General features: G+C 42.9%; 2 protein-coding genes across 8 annotated transcripts in view; one reads left to right on the top strand and one right to left on the bottom strand.

Moving 5' to 3' along the window:
• Window positions 1-3,322, bottom strand: part of myo9aa (myosin IXAa) — a 308,137-nt gene extending 304,815 nt beyond the window's left edge. For all 5 annotated transcript variants that reach the window (XM_048617105.1, XM_048617106.1, XM_048617109.1 and 2 more), the window contains exon 1: window positions 3,227-3,322. The gene's annotated coding sequence lies outside the window, so the exon portion shown is untranslated. The remainder of the gene's footprint in view (window positions 1-3,226) is intronic.
• On the top strand, window positions 3,113-9,855 carry senp8 (SUMO peptidase family member, NEDD8 specific). 3 transcript variants are annotated; one of them, XM_020516282.2, is made up of 2 exons: window positions 3,113-3,587; window positions 8,596-9,855. In XM_020516282.2, exon 2 carries the CDS (start codon window positions 8,603-8,605, stop codon window positions 9,236-9,238), a length of 636 nt encoding a protein of 211 aa, XP_020371871.1. In that variant the 5' UTR covers window positions 3,113-3,587; window positions 8,596-8,602; the 3' UTR covers window positions 9,239-9,855. The 3 variants fall into 3 exon arrangements, with proteins under 3 accessions (XP_020371871.1, XP_048473068.1, XP_048473069.1); XM_048617111.1 differs by lacking the exon at window positions 3,113-3,587 and adding an exon at window positions 3,862-3,959; XM_048617112.1 differs by lacking the exon at window positions 3,113-3,587 and adding an exon at window positions 6,731-7,585.
• Window positions 9,856-15,103: the final 5,248 nt, after the last annotated feature.

Below are 15,103 nucleotides of genomic sequence, written 5' to 3'. Positions count from 1 at the left end.
CGAGTTATGTGTCAACAGCACAGTCATTTACCTATGCTTAAAACCTATTTACGTGCAACAAAGATTAGTTCTTGTTAATTACAGAAACTAGGTCTGTATTTTATGTTTACTCAAATCTTTCAGACAGGTAAACTGCAGACTTTGCACACTTTGATTAATTTTTTTTAAAACTTTTGTAACGACTTCGAGCCTATCAGGGCTCGATTTCCAGTAACTAACATCCATACAAACATGCGAATAAGAAACAGGAATACAGCATTCAGACCCTTTGGCAAAATACTCCATTCAATAAGATCATGGATGAACTGACTGTAATCTCAAAACCACAAACCCACCTGCCCTTGATAACTTCTTACAGCCTTGATGAAAAGAATTTATCTACCTTTACCTTAAAAATATTCGAGGATTCTGCTTCCACCACTTTTTCAGGAAGAGCATTCCAAAGACTCACTACTCTCAGGAAAAAAAAATTCATTCTGTTCTACACAGGCGACCCACGATTTTAAACAGTGATCCCTAATTCTGCATTCTCCTAGAACAGGAAATATCCTCTCCACATCTTCTATCAAGATTCCTCAAGATCTTGTACGTTTCCATCGTTATTTCTTACTCTTCTAGACTCCTCCATATTCAAGCCTAGCCTGTCCAACCTTTCCTTATCCAACATCAATCTTTCAATCAGTGAAAAAAAGGTTTCTCTTCCTGTCATCCACCAATAAATCTAATAATCACCAGAAATATACTAATTCATCTTAAAAAGGTTAGAACTTCAATTTGAGGGAGAGAAAATTTAAGAGTTGCCAATCGTTCCTTAAACACAATTTTCCCAGGGCCCTGCAACATCAATGTAAAAGGCACTAATTCAAACTAACAAGATGCAAGCCCTTAAGACTTTACTTTCTCATGACTTTTCTGACAAACCCTGGGAATAACAGCAACACATTCTAAATGGAAATACAACATTAAGCATTATCTTTGGTACACAGTTGCTACGACATGCACCTAGTCAAATTTGAACAGGGGCACATTTGATACATTTTCTTTCAAACCATTAGTCTCAAAGAGAGTAACTTAATTTGTACAAGATGAAAGACTTAGAATATTCAACAGTGTGTGTTTAGGATAACTTTGAATCATAGATTAGAGCAGCTAGCAGAGATTACCTGCATGTTCACCTCCACAGTTGCCACATAAAGATTTCTTTCCTGCTCACCCTCATAATTCACTATTCCTAATTTTCCACTTGATTCCACTTCAATAAAACTTGGCATATGCTTATATGTGGTCTACTGTGCCATTAACCAACCTGTCCCAAGATCTTTCTGTTAAAAAAACTTTCCTTTCAATTTATTTTTGTAAGTACCAAAAATTTTCCTCTTGTCATCTAATTGACTAATGGAAACAACTCCTTAAAACCTATATCATATATCAAATGTTTGATAATCTCCTTTCGTGGCTGGTGTCACATTATGTTTGACACACCTGTGATGTGTACAGATATGTTTTACTGTATTGAAGACATTATATAAATGCAAACTGTTAATTCAATCAAAGTGATCATTTCTTCTGTTTTGGTACACTGAAAACCTTCTCTACAGAAACTACCTTCAGTTGGAAGGTCAAAAATCTTTGTGTTTGAGTGTTACTGGGGGCAGTCTATAATAATTTCAAATTATATTTTGCCAAATGTCAGCTAACAGCATCCTTATCCTTTTTAGCGTTGGGCTACATTTTCCAAGGGATTTCAGAAAAAGTTTTTCTGGTACATTCGAAGACATGGCTGGATGAGTCTTAGCATAAATCTTGAAGATTACAGTACCTTATCTTCAAAAGAAAAATTTCTCCATGCACACAAAGTGGATCCTTGAAAGACAACATCATGCCATAGAAGTCCATTTTTAACTTGTCAAACAATATTCTAACTATGAGAAATTTCAATATGCCTTTGTAGAAAGACTATACAAGTACAAATGTAAAGCCATATGCTACACAGGCTGCAATTGCATTTATTCCAAGCCAATTCCATCCTCCTCAAATTACAAAGTGACATTTTTTTCACCTCCTACTTCATTGTAATAAGTCTTTTAACCAAAAAGCAACAAAACATTTATTGCACTTTAATCATATTTTACTTAAACCGTAATTCCTTCAACTGACAACTTCCTTGATCAACACTCAGTTATAATTTAAGATGAGATCAGATTATGTTAAATCAGAATGAGTGCTAATTAATTTGAAGTAACAGTTACTTCGCAGAACTGCATGAGTCACACAAAGATGCACCATCACATCTTGCAGCTGGAATATACTGCTACACCGCTGAAAACCACACATACCCACTGGCTGCAGGGGACAGATTTAAATGCATATTCCAGCTACAAGCCACAAACGTAGACAAATTAAGTCACTCATTTAACATAGTTAAACATCTCCAGCTCAGTTCTGAAGAAGGGTCAACGGACCCAAAGTGTTGACTTTGCTTTCTCTCCACAGATGCTGCTAGACCCGCCGAGTTTCTCCGGCAACTTTTGTTTTTGTTTCAGATTTCCAGGACTCGCAGTTTTGTTGCTGGCAAGATACCATAGTTTATTTCCTATGGGAGACTACACATGCACAAAATTGACATGGACCAGGTGGATCCAAAACAACCTTCCAGGCACAGCGCTTCTCAGGCACAGAGATGCCCTTCCAGGCATTAGCTGCCTGTCCAGGCACAGGCCACCCTCTGACATGGGACCCCTGGGCGCAGAGATGCCCCCGGGCGCAGAGCTACCCCCTTCAGGCGCAGGGATGCCCCCGGGCGCAGAGCTACCCCCTTCAGGCGCAGGGATGCCCAGGATACAGGTCGCCACGGATGGGGGTGTGGTTAGAGAAGGGGATGTGGGAGAAGGGTGACAGGACGCTGGCGCGTGAACGGCTCCCTGGCGGTCTGTGAGGGAGCGCGCTCCGTGACCGCGGGCGCGAGCCAGGGACGTTAGCAGCTGCAGGGATTGCGGGGGGGGGGGGGGGGGGGGGGGGGGCCGGCTTGGACTCCAGCCCCATCCCGATTGGCCTGACGGGAGCTCTCACTTCAACCGATTACTTATCTCTTTCCCCTCCGTCTCTCAGCATGGGGCGCCTTTCGACAGGCAGCACCAATGCCGTCGGGACCGCAATCCTATTCAATAGCTGTCTCCATCCGCCCCAACCCAACTCGACATCTCCCTCCCAGGTCCCTCAGCCTCACCTCAGCCCTGGCGGCGACGGCCGTTAATGAAGCCCTCTGCCCTCGCTTGCACCTCCCTCGGATCTTCCGTTTGGCACGAGCCAATCTCCCCCCTCCACTTCCACGCCCGGCGCATGCGCCTGCAGCGGGTATAGGGGGAGGAGCCGCGAGTGAAGGTGCACGAGCTCTGGGATGGGAGGAGACGCACGCGTGCTGAGGCTTCACTGCCACCTGCCGGCACAGGACCGTCGTGAAAACCAGCTCCCGCCTTACGGCAGCTGGCGGTCAGCGGCTTCGCGCCAACATGAAGCGGCGGCGTTCTTGGTCTTAGCCGTCGAGTGCTTGGGGTAGGGGTGTGAAAGGAGGTAGCAGCAGCGTTCAGGTAAAATCGGCAGGCGTCGTTTTAAGTCTCTCATTTTGTAGATTGGGGCTACAAGTGTTGTTAGGAAGACTAGAGTAAACGGGCGTTCGGGCGGCAGTTGGATTAGGGATCCGGCGGTCAATGGTATTCGCCGGGAACAGCGGTCATATCTGTTGTCAGCCTTGAGGCTGTCAATTACTGCCCGGAACCGGGGCTGTCAGTCACTGCAGGGGGCGGAACATAGGGCCTCTCAATCATTATATGGGGTGCGGCAATGGGATTATCAATCACCGCGGGAAAACTACGGTACTTTCAAGCGCTGCAGGGGTAGTGGCCTTGGGACTGTCGATCACTACAGGGGGTGTGGCTTCAGTGCGGTCATCACGGAGCAGGGTAGGGTCTACGACTGTCGATCACCACAAGGGGTGCGGCTCAAGGCGTAGGGGCGGGTTCTGTGACTGTCAATCATTGCAATGTCCTTGGCCCTGTGGCTGTTAATCACCACTGGAGGCAGGGCCATAGTGTCAATCACTGCCAGGGGCGCGCCTTAGGCTGTCAATCACAGTGTTTTTGGTCCTGTCAATCAGGGCAGTGGCTGAAGGTCTGTGCCCTGTCGGTCCCTATAAAGAGAGGCGCTATGTGGCCGTCTCCCACTGCAGACAGCGGGACTGTACGGCACTTGATTACTGCAGGGGGCGGGGCTTTTGTCCTTGTCAATCATTGTAAGGTGCGGGGCTCTTAGCCCTGTCAATCACTGCAGGGGGTTGTGGTTTTGGCCCTGTCAATCACTGCAGGGGGACGAAATGTTGCTCCTATAGAATCATACAATCCCTACAGTGTGGAAACAGGCCCTTCGGCCCAATAAGTCCACACTGACCCTCAGAGCATCCCACCCAGATCCATATCATACGGTAAAAAGTTTAGCCTTTGTTTCTTTTGCTCATCAACTTAAACCTGTCTCTAGTTCTCAACTTTTCTGCCAATGGAACACTTTTTCCCCTATCTACTGTGTCCAGACTCTTCATTATTTTGAAAACCCGAAGGGTGTAGGCCTGAAATGTCAGTCTTCCTGCTCCTCTGATGCTGCTTGGCCTGCTGTGTTCATCCAGCTCTACACCTTGTTATATCAAATATTCACTCAGCTTTTGCTTCGCTTTAAGGAGAACAGCTTCAGCTTCTCCAATCTAACTATTTAACTGAAGTTCCTCTTCCCAGATCCAACCTCTTGGGCAAACTCAGAAAAGACAGGTAGCATTTTCTTCACCTCTTCGGTTGGGTCAGGGTATTAAAAGGATATGGAATCAAGATGGATAGATGGAGTTGAGATACAAAGCAAGTTTGATGGAATTGACTGGCAGATTATTTAGCAAGTTATGTATCACCATTAGAGTCTGTACAACCTACCTGTCATTGAACTGTAAATCAGTATGAAGGGGAAGAACAAAGCTCACTTTGCACTGTCAATCCCACCCTCAGAATAGTGTCTAATTAGCTGTTAGTCATGTTAAATGTGGAGCTGGAGGAGCACAGGCAGTATCTGAGGAGCAGGAAAGTCAACATTTCAAGGGTCCAAACCCAAAACGTTGACTTTTCTGCTCCTCAGATGCTGTCTGACCTGCTGTGCTCCTCCAGCTCAACATTTTATCGATTCTGAATTCCAGCATCTGCAGTCCTTATTATCTCCTAGCAGCTGTTAATCTCACTGGAAAGATCGGGATTGAGAAAGCAGGAATTGGTCTCCACTGAATGGTGTTGAGAGCAGATTGCACAGACTATCAGAAAGGAGTTTAATGGGATGTAAGCGTTGCTGGTGAGAGATGCAATTTTTTTCTAATTCCCCTTGACTGAGCTGCTTTCTTCAAATGCCTCAGTCTATCATTGTAGGTTTTTTATTCATTCACTTGCGGGATGTGGGCATTGCTGGCTAGCCAGCATTTATTGTCCAACCATGGTTGTCTTTGAGGTGGTGGTGATAGCAGGGTGGCAGTGGACATCCAGCTAATGGCCAATGTCATACATTGCCTGAAAACAATGGTGTCGTGCACCAATTAGAGGATGCTCAGGTGTGCAGTGGAACCCCTACTCTGATGGAATTTCACATGGACCTCAAGGTCTTGAACCTGGCTTAGAAACCCACACCCCACAACCTGAGCCACCTTTTGGGTATGTGTAGTGTGACTTTTCAACTTGCAAAAAGTGTTTTTTTTTGTACAAGCTGCTGCTGCTGTGCATGCGCCTTGACTCCTTCATCGGCCATCTGGATATGCCTTGGCATGCTTATTTACTGCCAGGCAGTGGAGATCCTCAGTGGAAAGGCTGCCTGTGCGGGAGACCCCCCATTTTCTATTGGAGACCAAGAGTGGAGGGTGTTGCACGCAGCAGTCCTGTATAACCACAGATTGCGGTGGTTCACAGACTCCCAGCCCAACTGTTTATTATGCGGCACTGTGGAGTCCATGGACCATATATATATTGGTTGTGGACAATTGCACCCCCTTTGAAAAGTCTTTTGTTCTGCTTTTGCTTCCACTTCAGCCCGTGCTCCTTATCTTTGGGCATGCAGTGCAGAGGCATATGTGCAAATCCATGAACCTCCTTGTGGGTCTGCTCGTGGGTCTGGCCAAGCTGACTATTATGTGTCTAAGCAGTGGGCTGTGGGATGGGTCATCTCTGCTGACTGTCTGCCCCTCTATAGCAGTTATGTTCGTGTCCAGTCATCCATGGAGAAGGTGCACTCAGTGTCCATCAATGCTCTTGATACCTTCAGAGGTGGGCACCGCAGGGGATTCAGTGCTTTATTTCTCCCTCCAACTCCATTTTGATTTAGTCCCTTTCCATACTCCTTACCCCTCCTTCACTTTGATAGTTTGCATTGCCTAAAATGGGCTTTGCTTATAAACTTCTAACTGGCAACATGGGTGATTTACTGGTAGCAGTTAATAGTTAAAAACAAAAAAATAGGATGGTGGTGAGCTGCCTTCTTGAACAGCTGCAGTTCATTTGATGTGGGTGCACGGACAACACAGTTAAGGAGGAAATTCTAGAATTTTAACCTGCAACTCTGAAGGAACAGCAGTATATTTTCAAGTCAGTTTGGTGAGTGGCTTGGTGGGGAACTTGCAAGTGGTGGTGTACCCATGTATCTGCTGTCCTTATCCTTCCAGGTGGCAGCAGTCGTGGGTTTGGAAAGTGCTGTCTAAGGAACCTTGATGAGTTACTGCAGAGCATTTTGTAGATGGTACACACTGCTGCTTCAGAGCATTGTGAGTGGAGGGATTGAATGTTTGTGGATACCGTGCCAATCAAGTGGGCTGCTTTGTCCTGGATAGTATCAAGCTTCTTGAATGTTGTTGGAGCTGCACTCATCCAGACAAGTGGAGTGTATTCCATCACACTCCTGACTTGTGCCTTGTAGGTGGTGGGCAGGATTTTGGGAGTCTGATGTTAGACATATCGTGCTGATCGGAAAGGAGGTCCCAGCAACAGTGAAGGAACATAGTGCCTTATATCATGAAATGACCCAAGATGCATTGTAAAACAAGAGTATGACTCTGAACCACACAAAGCAGACCAGGAGCCAATGAAGGTTAGCAAGGACAGTCTGAGGAAACAGGCAACAGTCATTTGGTTCACCTCATGATTATGAAGAATAGAATGTGAGGAACCTGCCAGGAGTGTTTTGGAATGGTCAAAACTGGAGTCATTAAAAGCATGAATAGACATTTCAGCAGTGAATGAGCTGACAAGAGCGAAGTCAGCGATATCATGGAGCCATAGAAGGCATTCTTAGAGATGGCATGAATATGAGGTCTCGGGATGGAATGTGACACCGAGGCTGAGAATAGATTGGCTTAATTTTAGACTATTGTTAGGGTGGAAGACCAGCAATTTCTTTCCAGTTCGGAATGCATGTGACGTCGAGGAAACTTGCAGAGGATGGTGTTCCCGTGTACCTGCTGCCCTTGTCTTTTCAGGTTGCAGAGTTCACGGGTTTAGAAGCTGCTGTGGAAGGAGCCTTGGTGAGTTGTTGCGTACTGTTTATTGTACCCATTGGATTTAAGACTTGAATTTAGATAGCACCTTTCACAATTATACAATGTTCCAAAACACTTCACCCTCAAATAAGTATTTCTACAGTGTATTTTGTGTTGTAATGTAGAAAACATAACCAATTTGGCATATGAGCAGCATAGTGGCTCAGTGGTTAGCACTGCTGCCTCACAGCACCAGAGACCCAGGTTCAGTTCCACCCTCGGACCACTGTGTGGATTTTGCACATTCTCCCCGTGTTTGCATGGGTTTCCTCCAGGGTGCTCTAATTTCCTCCCACAGTCCAAAGATGTGCCCGTTAGGTGGATTGGCCATGCGTTATTGCCCATAGTGTCCAGGGATGCGCAGCCAAGATGAATTAGCCATAAGAAATGCAGGGTTTCAGGGACAGAGATGGGGTAGTTCTGGGTCAGATGCTCTCGAAGGGTCAGTGTGGACTTGATGAGCCGAATTGCCTACTTCCATACTGTCAGGATTCTATGATTCAATGAATTTACACAGAGCAAAAGCTCATAAACTGAAATGATATATCTAATCAGGAAATCTGTTTTGATAATATCGTTTAAGGGATGAATATTGAGCAGGTCACTGGAGAACTTCCCGATCTACTTCAAGATAGTGCCATGGGATATTTTACATTCATCTGTGGAGCCAGACAGGGCTCTGTCTTCACGACTGATCTGTAAGATAGTACCTCCATTACAATGCTGAAGTCTCAGTGTCGATTGCCAGCCTATCAAAGACCTTCCTTTTTATTCTTCTTCTTCCCTCTCTCCTACCTTCATGTGTTCAAAACTTACTATATTTCTAACTTGTCCCAGTTCTGACAAAAAATCATATACCTAAAACATTAACTCTGTTTTCTTTCCACAGATGCTGCAAACCTGCTGAGTATTTCCAACCTTTTCTATTTTTATTTCAAACTTACAGCATCTCTAGAATTTTGTTTTTGTACCTAAAGTTTCTTGTTTGTTTTCAGGAGCAGCATGGACCCAGTAATAGTGAGCTACCATGACAGCTTAATCAGACGCTCAGATCTCTCACTCCTCAACCCACCCAACTGGCTCAATGATCACATCATCGCATTTGCCTTTGAATACTTTGCTGCTGAACAGTATAAGGAGCTGTCAGGCAGAGTCTGCTTCATTAGCCCTGAAGTTACTCAGTTTATTAAATGCATGGCCAGCCAGGAGGAGCTGGCAATCTTCCTGGAGCCACTACAACTGGCGCAGAAAAGCTTGGTCTTCTTTGCAGTCAATGACAATTCTGTGCAGGCGGCTGGTGGGTCTCACTGGAGCTTGCTGTTTTACAACAGCGATAGGAACTGCTTCAGCCACTATGATTCCTGCAGCAATATGAATGAAAGTCATGCTCGTGAGATAGCGAGGAAGCTGCAACACTTCCTGGGAACCAAATCTGAAGTGCCTTTCGTTGAGGATTCAGCACCAGTTCAAAAGAACAGTTATGATTGCGGGATGTATGTGATTTGCACTGCAGAGGCTCTTTGCGAGCAATACCTCAGGAAGGACCACAGGCCACCAGTGGTGGTTGTCACCCCAGCCTATATCACCCAGAAGAGAGCTAGCTGGAAAAAACTGATTGAGCAGCTGTCAAAGAAATGATCACTTCTTTGTTTCTTTCTTGAGTGAATCTGTATGTTGATTTCTGAATGGGTTTAGCCGACTGGTTTGAGATAGACATTTAAATTTTGTTCAAAGAGGCAATCATCTTTCTCCCGATTGGGCTACTTTTCCAGGCTGGAGGATAAAAGTTGGGTAGGTTTTGCATGTGAGAGACATCATTTGTAAGGATACTAGGAAATATTGTTTCCCTCACTTTCTTTGTGGCTTCTTCATTGAGACAGCTTGGAGAAGTGATCATGAAAAAGACTTTCGATGATGTATTCAAACTTTTTAGAGCATGCTAGAAATATGATGCCTTACACAAAACAATTCTGTCCATGTTTTCTGTTTGGTGCACTGGGGAAGGGGTGGAGTGGATTTTACAGCATTACATTTGCCATAGTGCATTTTAAATAAATAGCCTGTTGTTTGACAATACGCTATGGTGCTCTGCATCTCTTAAACTCACCTGTGACCGAATTATATCCAAGTGAAATTAATCTGACTTCTTCTGTTTTTAATGCTTCCTCACGTTTTGCTTGAATCTGAAAACTTTGTGACTGAGCACAACAATAAAAATTGAGTTACCACAATTGGGTATCCTTTGGAGTTTAAAAGAATGAGAGCTGTTATTGAAACATTTAGATCCTGAGGAGATTTGACAGGGTTGGTGCTGAAAGAATTTTTTAACTCATGGGAAAGACTAGAATTAGGGAATATTGTTTAAAAATAAAGGGTCTCCCTTTGAAGAAAAAGGTGGAATTTTTTCTCTCAAAACATCTTGAATCCAATGAACACCTTCACAGAGAGCAGTAGGCGGAGATGAATAGAAACTGAAAGAATTACAGATGCTGTAAATCCAAGACAAAAACAGAAATTTCTGGATAAGCTCAGCAGTTCTGGCAGCATCTTCGGAGAGAAATCAAAGTTAATGTTTCAGGTCGAGTAACCCTTCCTCAGAACTTAGATCTTGACCAACAAGGCATTTAAAGGGTATCGGGAGGGATAAACAGGAAAGAGGAGTTGGAGCCAGTCGGATTAATCATAATCTTATCAAATGGCAAAGCAGGCTCAGGGGCCCAATTATCTACTCCATCACCAAATTCATATGTCCAAACTTTCTCCACAAGTTTAGCCCATCATCCCAGGAATCAGTCAAGTGAACTTTCACTGCACTGCTTCAAATGCAGTTACATCCTTTCTGAAATAAGGAAACTAAACTGAATGCAGTACTGCAAATGTGATCTTACCAAAGCCTGTACGACTGCAGCAAAACATCCTTACTTTTATGTTCCAGTCGTGCTGCAATAAACACTAATATTCCATTTTCTCTCCTAATCGTCCTGCAAATTTAATGTGATTCATGTACCAGAACACCAGATCCTTTTGTATCACTGAGATCAGCAATCTTTCTTCATTTAAATAGGACACTCCTTTTCTGTTCTACCATGCATTTTCCCACATTATACTCCATTTGCCAATTTTTTGCCCTCTCACTCAACTTATCTACATCCCTTTGTGGACTTCTGTCCTCCTGTCAACTTACTTTCCCTATCTGTGTGGCATCAGCAATTTTAGCTATTTTATCATAATATAAAATATTAATTAATAAACATTATCTTACTACTTAATCATCTGCTTTAGCTCATTCCTTTGCAGTTCCTAAAACCTATGCAACTTTTAATCTCTCCCAGTTTTCTATGCCTTTTTCAATCCACAGGCTTTAAGAAACCCTAAACCTGGTGTCAACTGGTTGGTTACTTCATTACTAAATTCGCTCATTATTTTTCTAAGTATTGGTAGAGTTCTGCCCCCAGGCCTTACCCATTTCCTTACTTCTCACATAGAGTTTCTAAGTAACAGTAATTCTCTAGATTTTTTTGCTTATTTTGAGACTTGTTTCAATATTATAACTCATTAAGCAGTATTTGTAACATTTCATGCATTTTCTGATGATTTTCCAACTTGCTCCTCGAATCTCTTAAATTGCATTATCAGTTAACACAAGATGGCCCTAACGCCAACTCATGGCCTGCTGCGGCAAAATTAAGTTTGGGTTCCTGGCAAGGTCTGTGTTGAGTGCATATTATGGTGGCAGCGGAGGCGAGTTTTGGCCCAGTATGAGACCGGGCAAGATCAGCAGCGACTGCGTCGGGGAAGAGGGCCCAAAGCAGACTCATGGCGACAGTGGAGTCGAGTTTGGGCCGGTGCATTGGCAAGGTCCGGCAAGGGCATCAGTGGAGGCGAGATAGCGCCAAAGAGAGGTGACTTCCAGTGGCAGCAGCGTGGCGAAGGGGGCTCATGCTTGTCTACCAGGCCCATGGCGGAGCACTTAACAAGAATGACTGTAAAGTTGAACACTTTTTTTTTCTTTATTTTTCTGCCTTTATGTTCTATGTTTTGGGTTTTTTTTGTGTTTTAAGATGGTGCTGGTGACACTTTCCAATGCTTTATACCATATTTTATAACAAAATACATATGACAATAAATAAATCATATCAAATCAAATTCCTGTGACTTTTCTTTTCCAGCTTTCTTTCCCTCTTCTGAAGATTAACTATTCTTGGTTATGATACCAAAGGTAGCAGTAATTTGCCTGTATGGCCACTGTTTTAAGCTGAACACAGACTGTAAGAGTTAACCTTGAGGATGTTATGACTGAACCTGTTCCAGTCTTCCTGAAGGTATTAATGGGAATGGAAATAGGAATGGGAGTCCTGATTGATTATTATCTTCACTTGCTTGTAATCACTAACATTAATTATAGTGCCTTTCCTTAGTTCAGGTAGCTCAGTACTGAGTGGAATTATATGAAAGTTGTATCTTTATCATTATATTACTGATTCAGTAATAATGTGACAAGAGTTCAATGCCCACTAAAGCATCTAGTGAATTTTACTTCAATTAGCAAATAAAGCTGCAATAAAAGGCTGGTATTAGTAATGATGATCAAGACTGTTGTAAAAACTTAGTTAGCTTACTAATAGCCTCTACAGAAGGAGATCAGATATCCTCATCTAGCCCAGTCTACATGTGACTCCAGACCCATAGAAACATGGTTGACTCATAAGTTCCCCCTTGAAATGACCTCACAAGTAACTTAGCTGTACCCAATAAATTTGTTCACACTCCTTAAGGGCAGTAGTGCCAGTCTTGCCAAAAATCACCATTTCTTGTGAATGAATTTTTAAAAATGATTGGAATCTTGTTGCTCACGCAGCTCAGCTTCTTAACAAGCAATGGAGCTATCAGCTACACAGCTGCACTGGTCTGTACCAGAAGCAGAGCTCCCCACCAGAGAGGAAGCTGCTTCAAGGTCACAGCAGTATTTATAGCTTGCTGAAATTTGGTAGATATGTTGTACTAATTTGCAAGCTTGGAAATTTCAGATTGATTTTGGATGTTTGTTTGCAGCTGAGTCTAATCAATGGAATCAGTAATTCTCAGGTGTGCAGTTAAATTAAACATGAGAACGTTTGTTTTTCTCCCATTCAAAGTGCAATGACATCCCCTCCTAAGCAAACCACAGCGTGTATGTGACTTGAGTGCAAACACAAATTATATTTCCACACAGAGAGTAGCCATCCTCAATTACCCCAAACTAGTGATGATTTTTCATTTTTTGTTCAAGGAATACAGGTTAGAGGTACTGTGCTGTAAATGACTAAACACAATAATTGGAGAGAGTAAATAGAAGCAGTCTCTCTCTCCGAAAGTCAAGGGATCAGGAACAAGTGGTCTTTGATCCAAGGTTAAATCTTTGGACATTTAGAACAAAGACCATGGCACAAGTCAGGAATACTCTCCATTTGCCCAGATGAGTGCAGTTCCAACAACAGAAAATTTGACATCATCCAGGATAAAGCAGCTTCTTTATTCCCTTCGGCACTGATATACAGTAGCAGCAATTGTGCTGTCTACAAGATGCAGTGCAGCAATTCATTAAAGCTTCTACAAAAACCCACAACCTCTATCATTTAAGAGCAAAGGAAGAAGACGAATATGAATACCACCACCTGCAAATTGATCTCTAAGCCACTTACCATCTTGACTTGGACTAATCACTGTTCTTTCACTGTAACTGGGACAAACTGCTGGACAGTCTCTAACAACACATGTGGGTGTCCCGACACCGCAAGCAGCAGGTCAAGGAGGCAACTCACACCACCTTCTCCAGGACAATCAAGGATGTGCAATAAATGCTGAGTTTGGCAGCAATGCCTATATCCCGTTCAAATATAAAAAAGAGTAACACAAGGAGTGTTACAAAGCTGAGAAATTCAGTTCCTGACAGTGGTTGTACATTTTAACATGCAAATTAAAGATGCTGTAGGCAACCCAGACCTTCAGTCATGTTGTGTCCTTCAATGAGACCATGTCTTTCTGATTATTGCATATTCCAACCTAATCCCAATAATCCGTTACCACATTCCCCCCCACCCCCCCGTCAAGAATCTATCTACTTCTGCTTCAAAAACATTCACAGACTGCTTCCACTGTCTTTCAAGGAATTGAGTTCCAAAATTCACCACTGTCTATGAGAGAAAATGTCTCTGCATCTCTGTCTTTAATGGGTAACCCCTAGTTTTAATTGTTCCCACAAAAGGAAATATCCTTTCCATATCTACCCTGTCAAGACCCTTCAAGATTTTATGTATCAATCAAAAAGCTTCTTTCTATTCTATACACCAGTGGCTGTGGCAGAAACATTGATTAGATTTGCTGGATGGATGAAGGAATACGGGAACAGGTAGTGTCCCAAACCCTGACCCGGGGTAGAGGTATTAAGTATTCTTTGCTCATGTGGAGAGTCAAAGCTGACAGCTGACTACTTGACTCGAAGGCCTGTTTTTACGTTGTACTTTGTATTCGTGAGTTTGGTTAAAATTAGCTGAGTGACGGCAGACAATTTGTTTGTATGGGACGTCACAACCAAGTCTGGAATGATTCCCAATAGTAGGTGGCGACCAAAATTAGAAACTGCACTGCACCCAATTGTGTGCTGTATTTACTCAATAGAACCATGGAGAGGAGCTGTCCTCCGTATAATTCACTGCTAATTGATTTACAAAGACAACTACAACTTTGTTTTAAAAAAAACTAACATAGCAAAAATGACCAAAGATGCTTTATAAGGCAAAATACGACACAGAACCACATGAAGCAGGTGAAAAAAGGCTTATAGATATTGCCTTGAAGGATGACACAGGTTTACAGGAAGAATTCCAGAATTCAGAGGTCAAGAGGCTGAAAGCATGACCACCAATAGTGCAGCAATTAAAATCAGGGATGTGCAAATGGCCAGAGTTAAAGGAATTAAATATGAACATTCTCACTGCACTTTGACCTTAAAACAAATGGGAACATAATTGTTGATCACTGATCATATTTAGTTGCTTTTTCAGTCAGAGAAAATATTCTGAAAATGTGATCTTTTAACAATGAGGATTTTCTTCTTCTTACCAAGCTCTAACTATACTATCTAATGCTTCCTCACTGTTAAACACACATCACACCATCTCCTTCTTTGACTGAACCTTTCCCTGGTTCTTGAGAATATTCTTCCCTTGTCTCTCTCTCACCTCAATTAAATTGACAGCTTAGTGTCAGTTAATCATTTCTTTGTATTTCTCCTCTTCCCTCCCAATTTTTTTTAAAAAATGAATAAAAGGAACAGAAGCTATAATGATTAAATAAAATGTTTAACTGAATTGATACTGTTGAAATAGTTCAGTGAGTTGTCCAGTGTGTTGCTAACCTCTCTGCTCTATGCTGAATAAGAAACTTTACACTGCAACAGGAGGAGGAATTTTGTGCCAACATGATAATTCCCAATATAGTACTGCACAAATTTTTATTGTAAAG

Source organism: Rhincodon typus, chromosome 36, assembly GCF_021869965.1.
Source record: "Rhincodon typus isolate 14 chromosome 36, sRhiTyp1.1, whole genome shotgun sequence".
NCBI lineage: Eukaryota > Metazoa > Chordata > Chondrichthyes > Orectolobiformes > Rhincodontidae > Rhincodon > Rhincodon typus.
This window is presented reverse-complemented; position numbering and strand designations above follow the sequence as displayed.

What these genes read in the sequence shown, in the direction of transcription:
- senp8 (XM_020516282.2), top strand. Translation starts at nt 8,603, where the DNA reads ATGGACCCAGTAATAGTGAGCTACCATGACAGCTTAATCAGACGCTCA.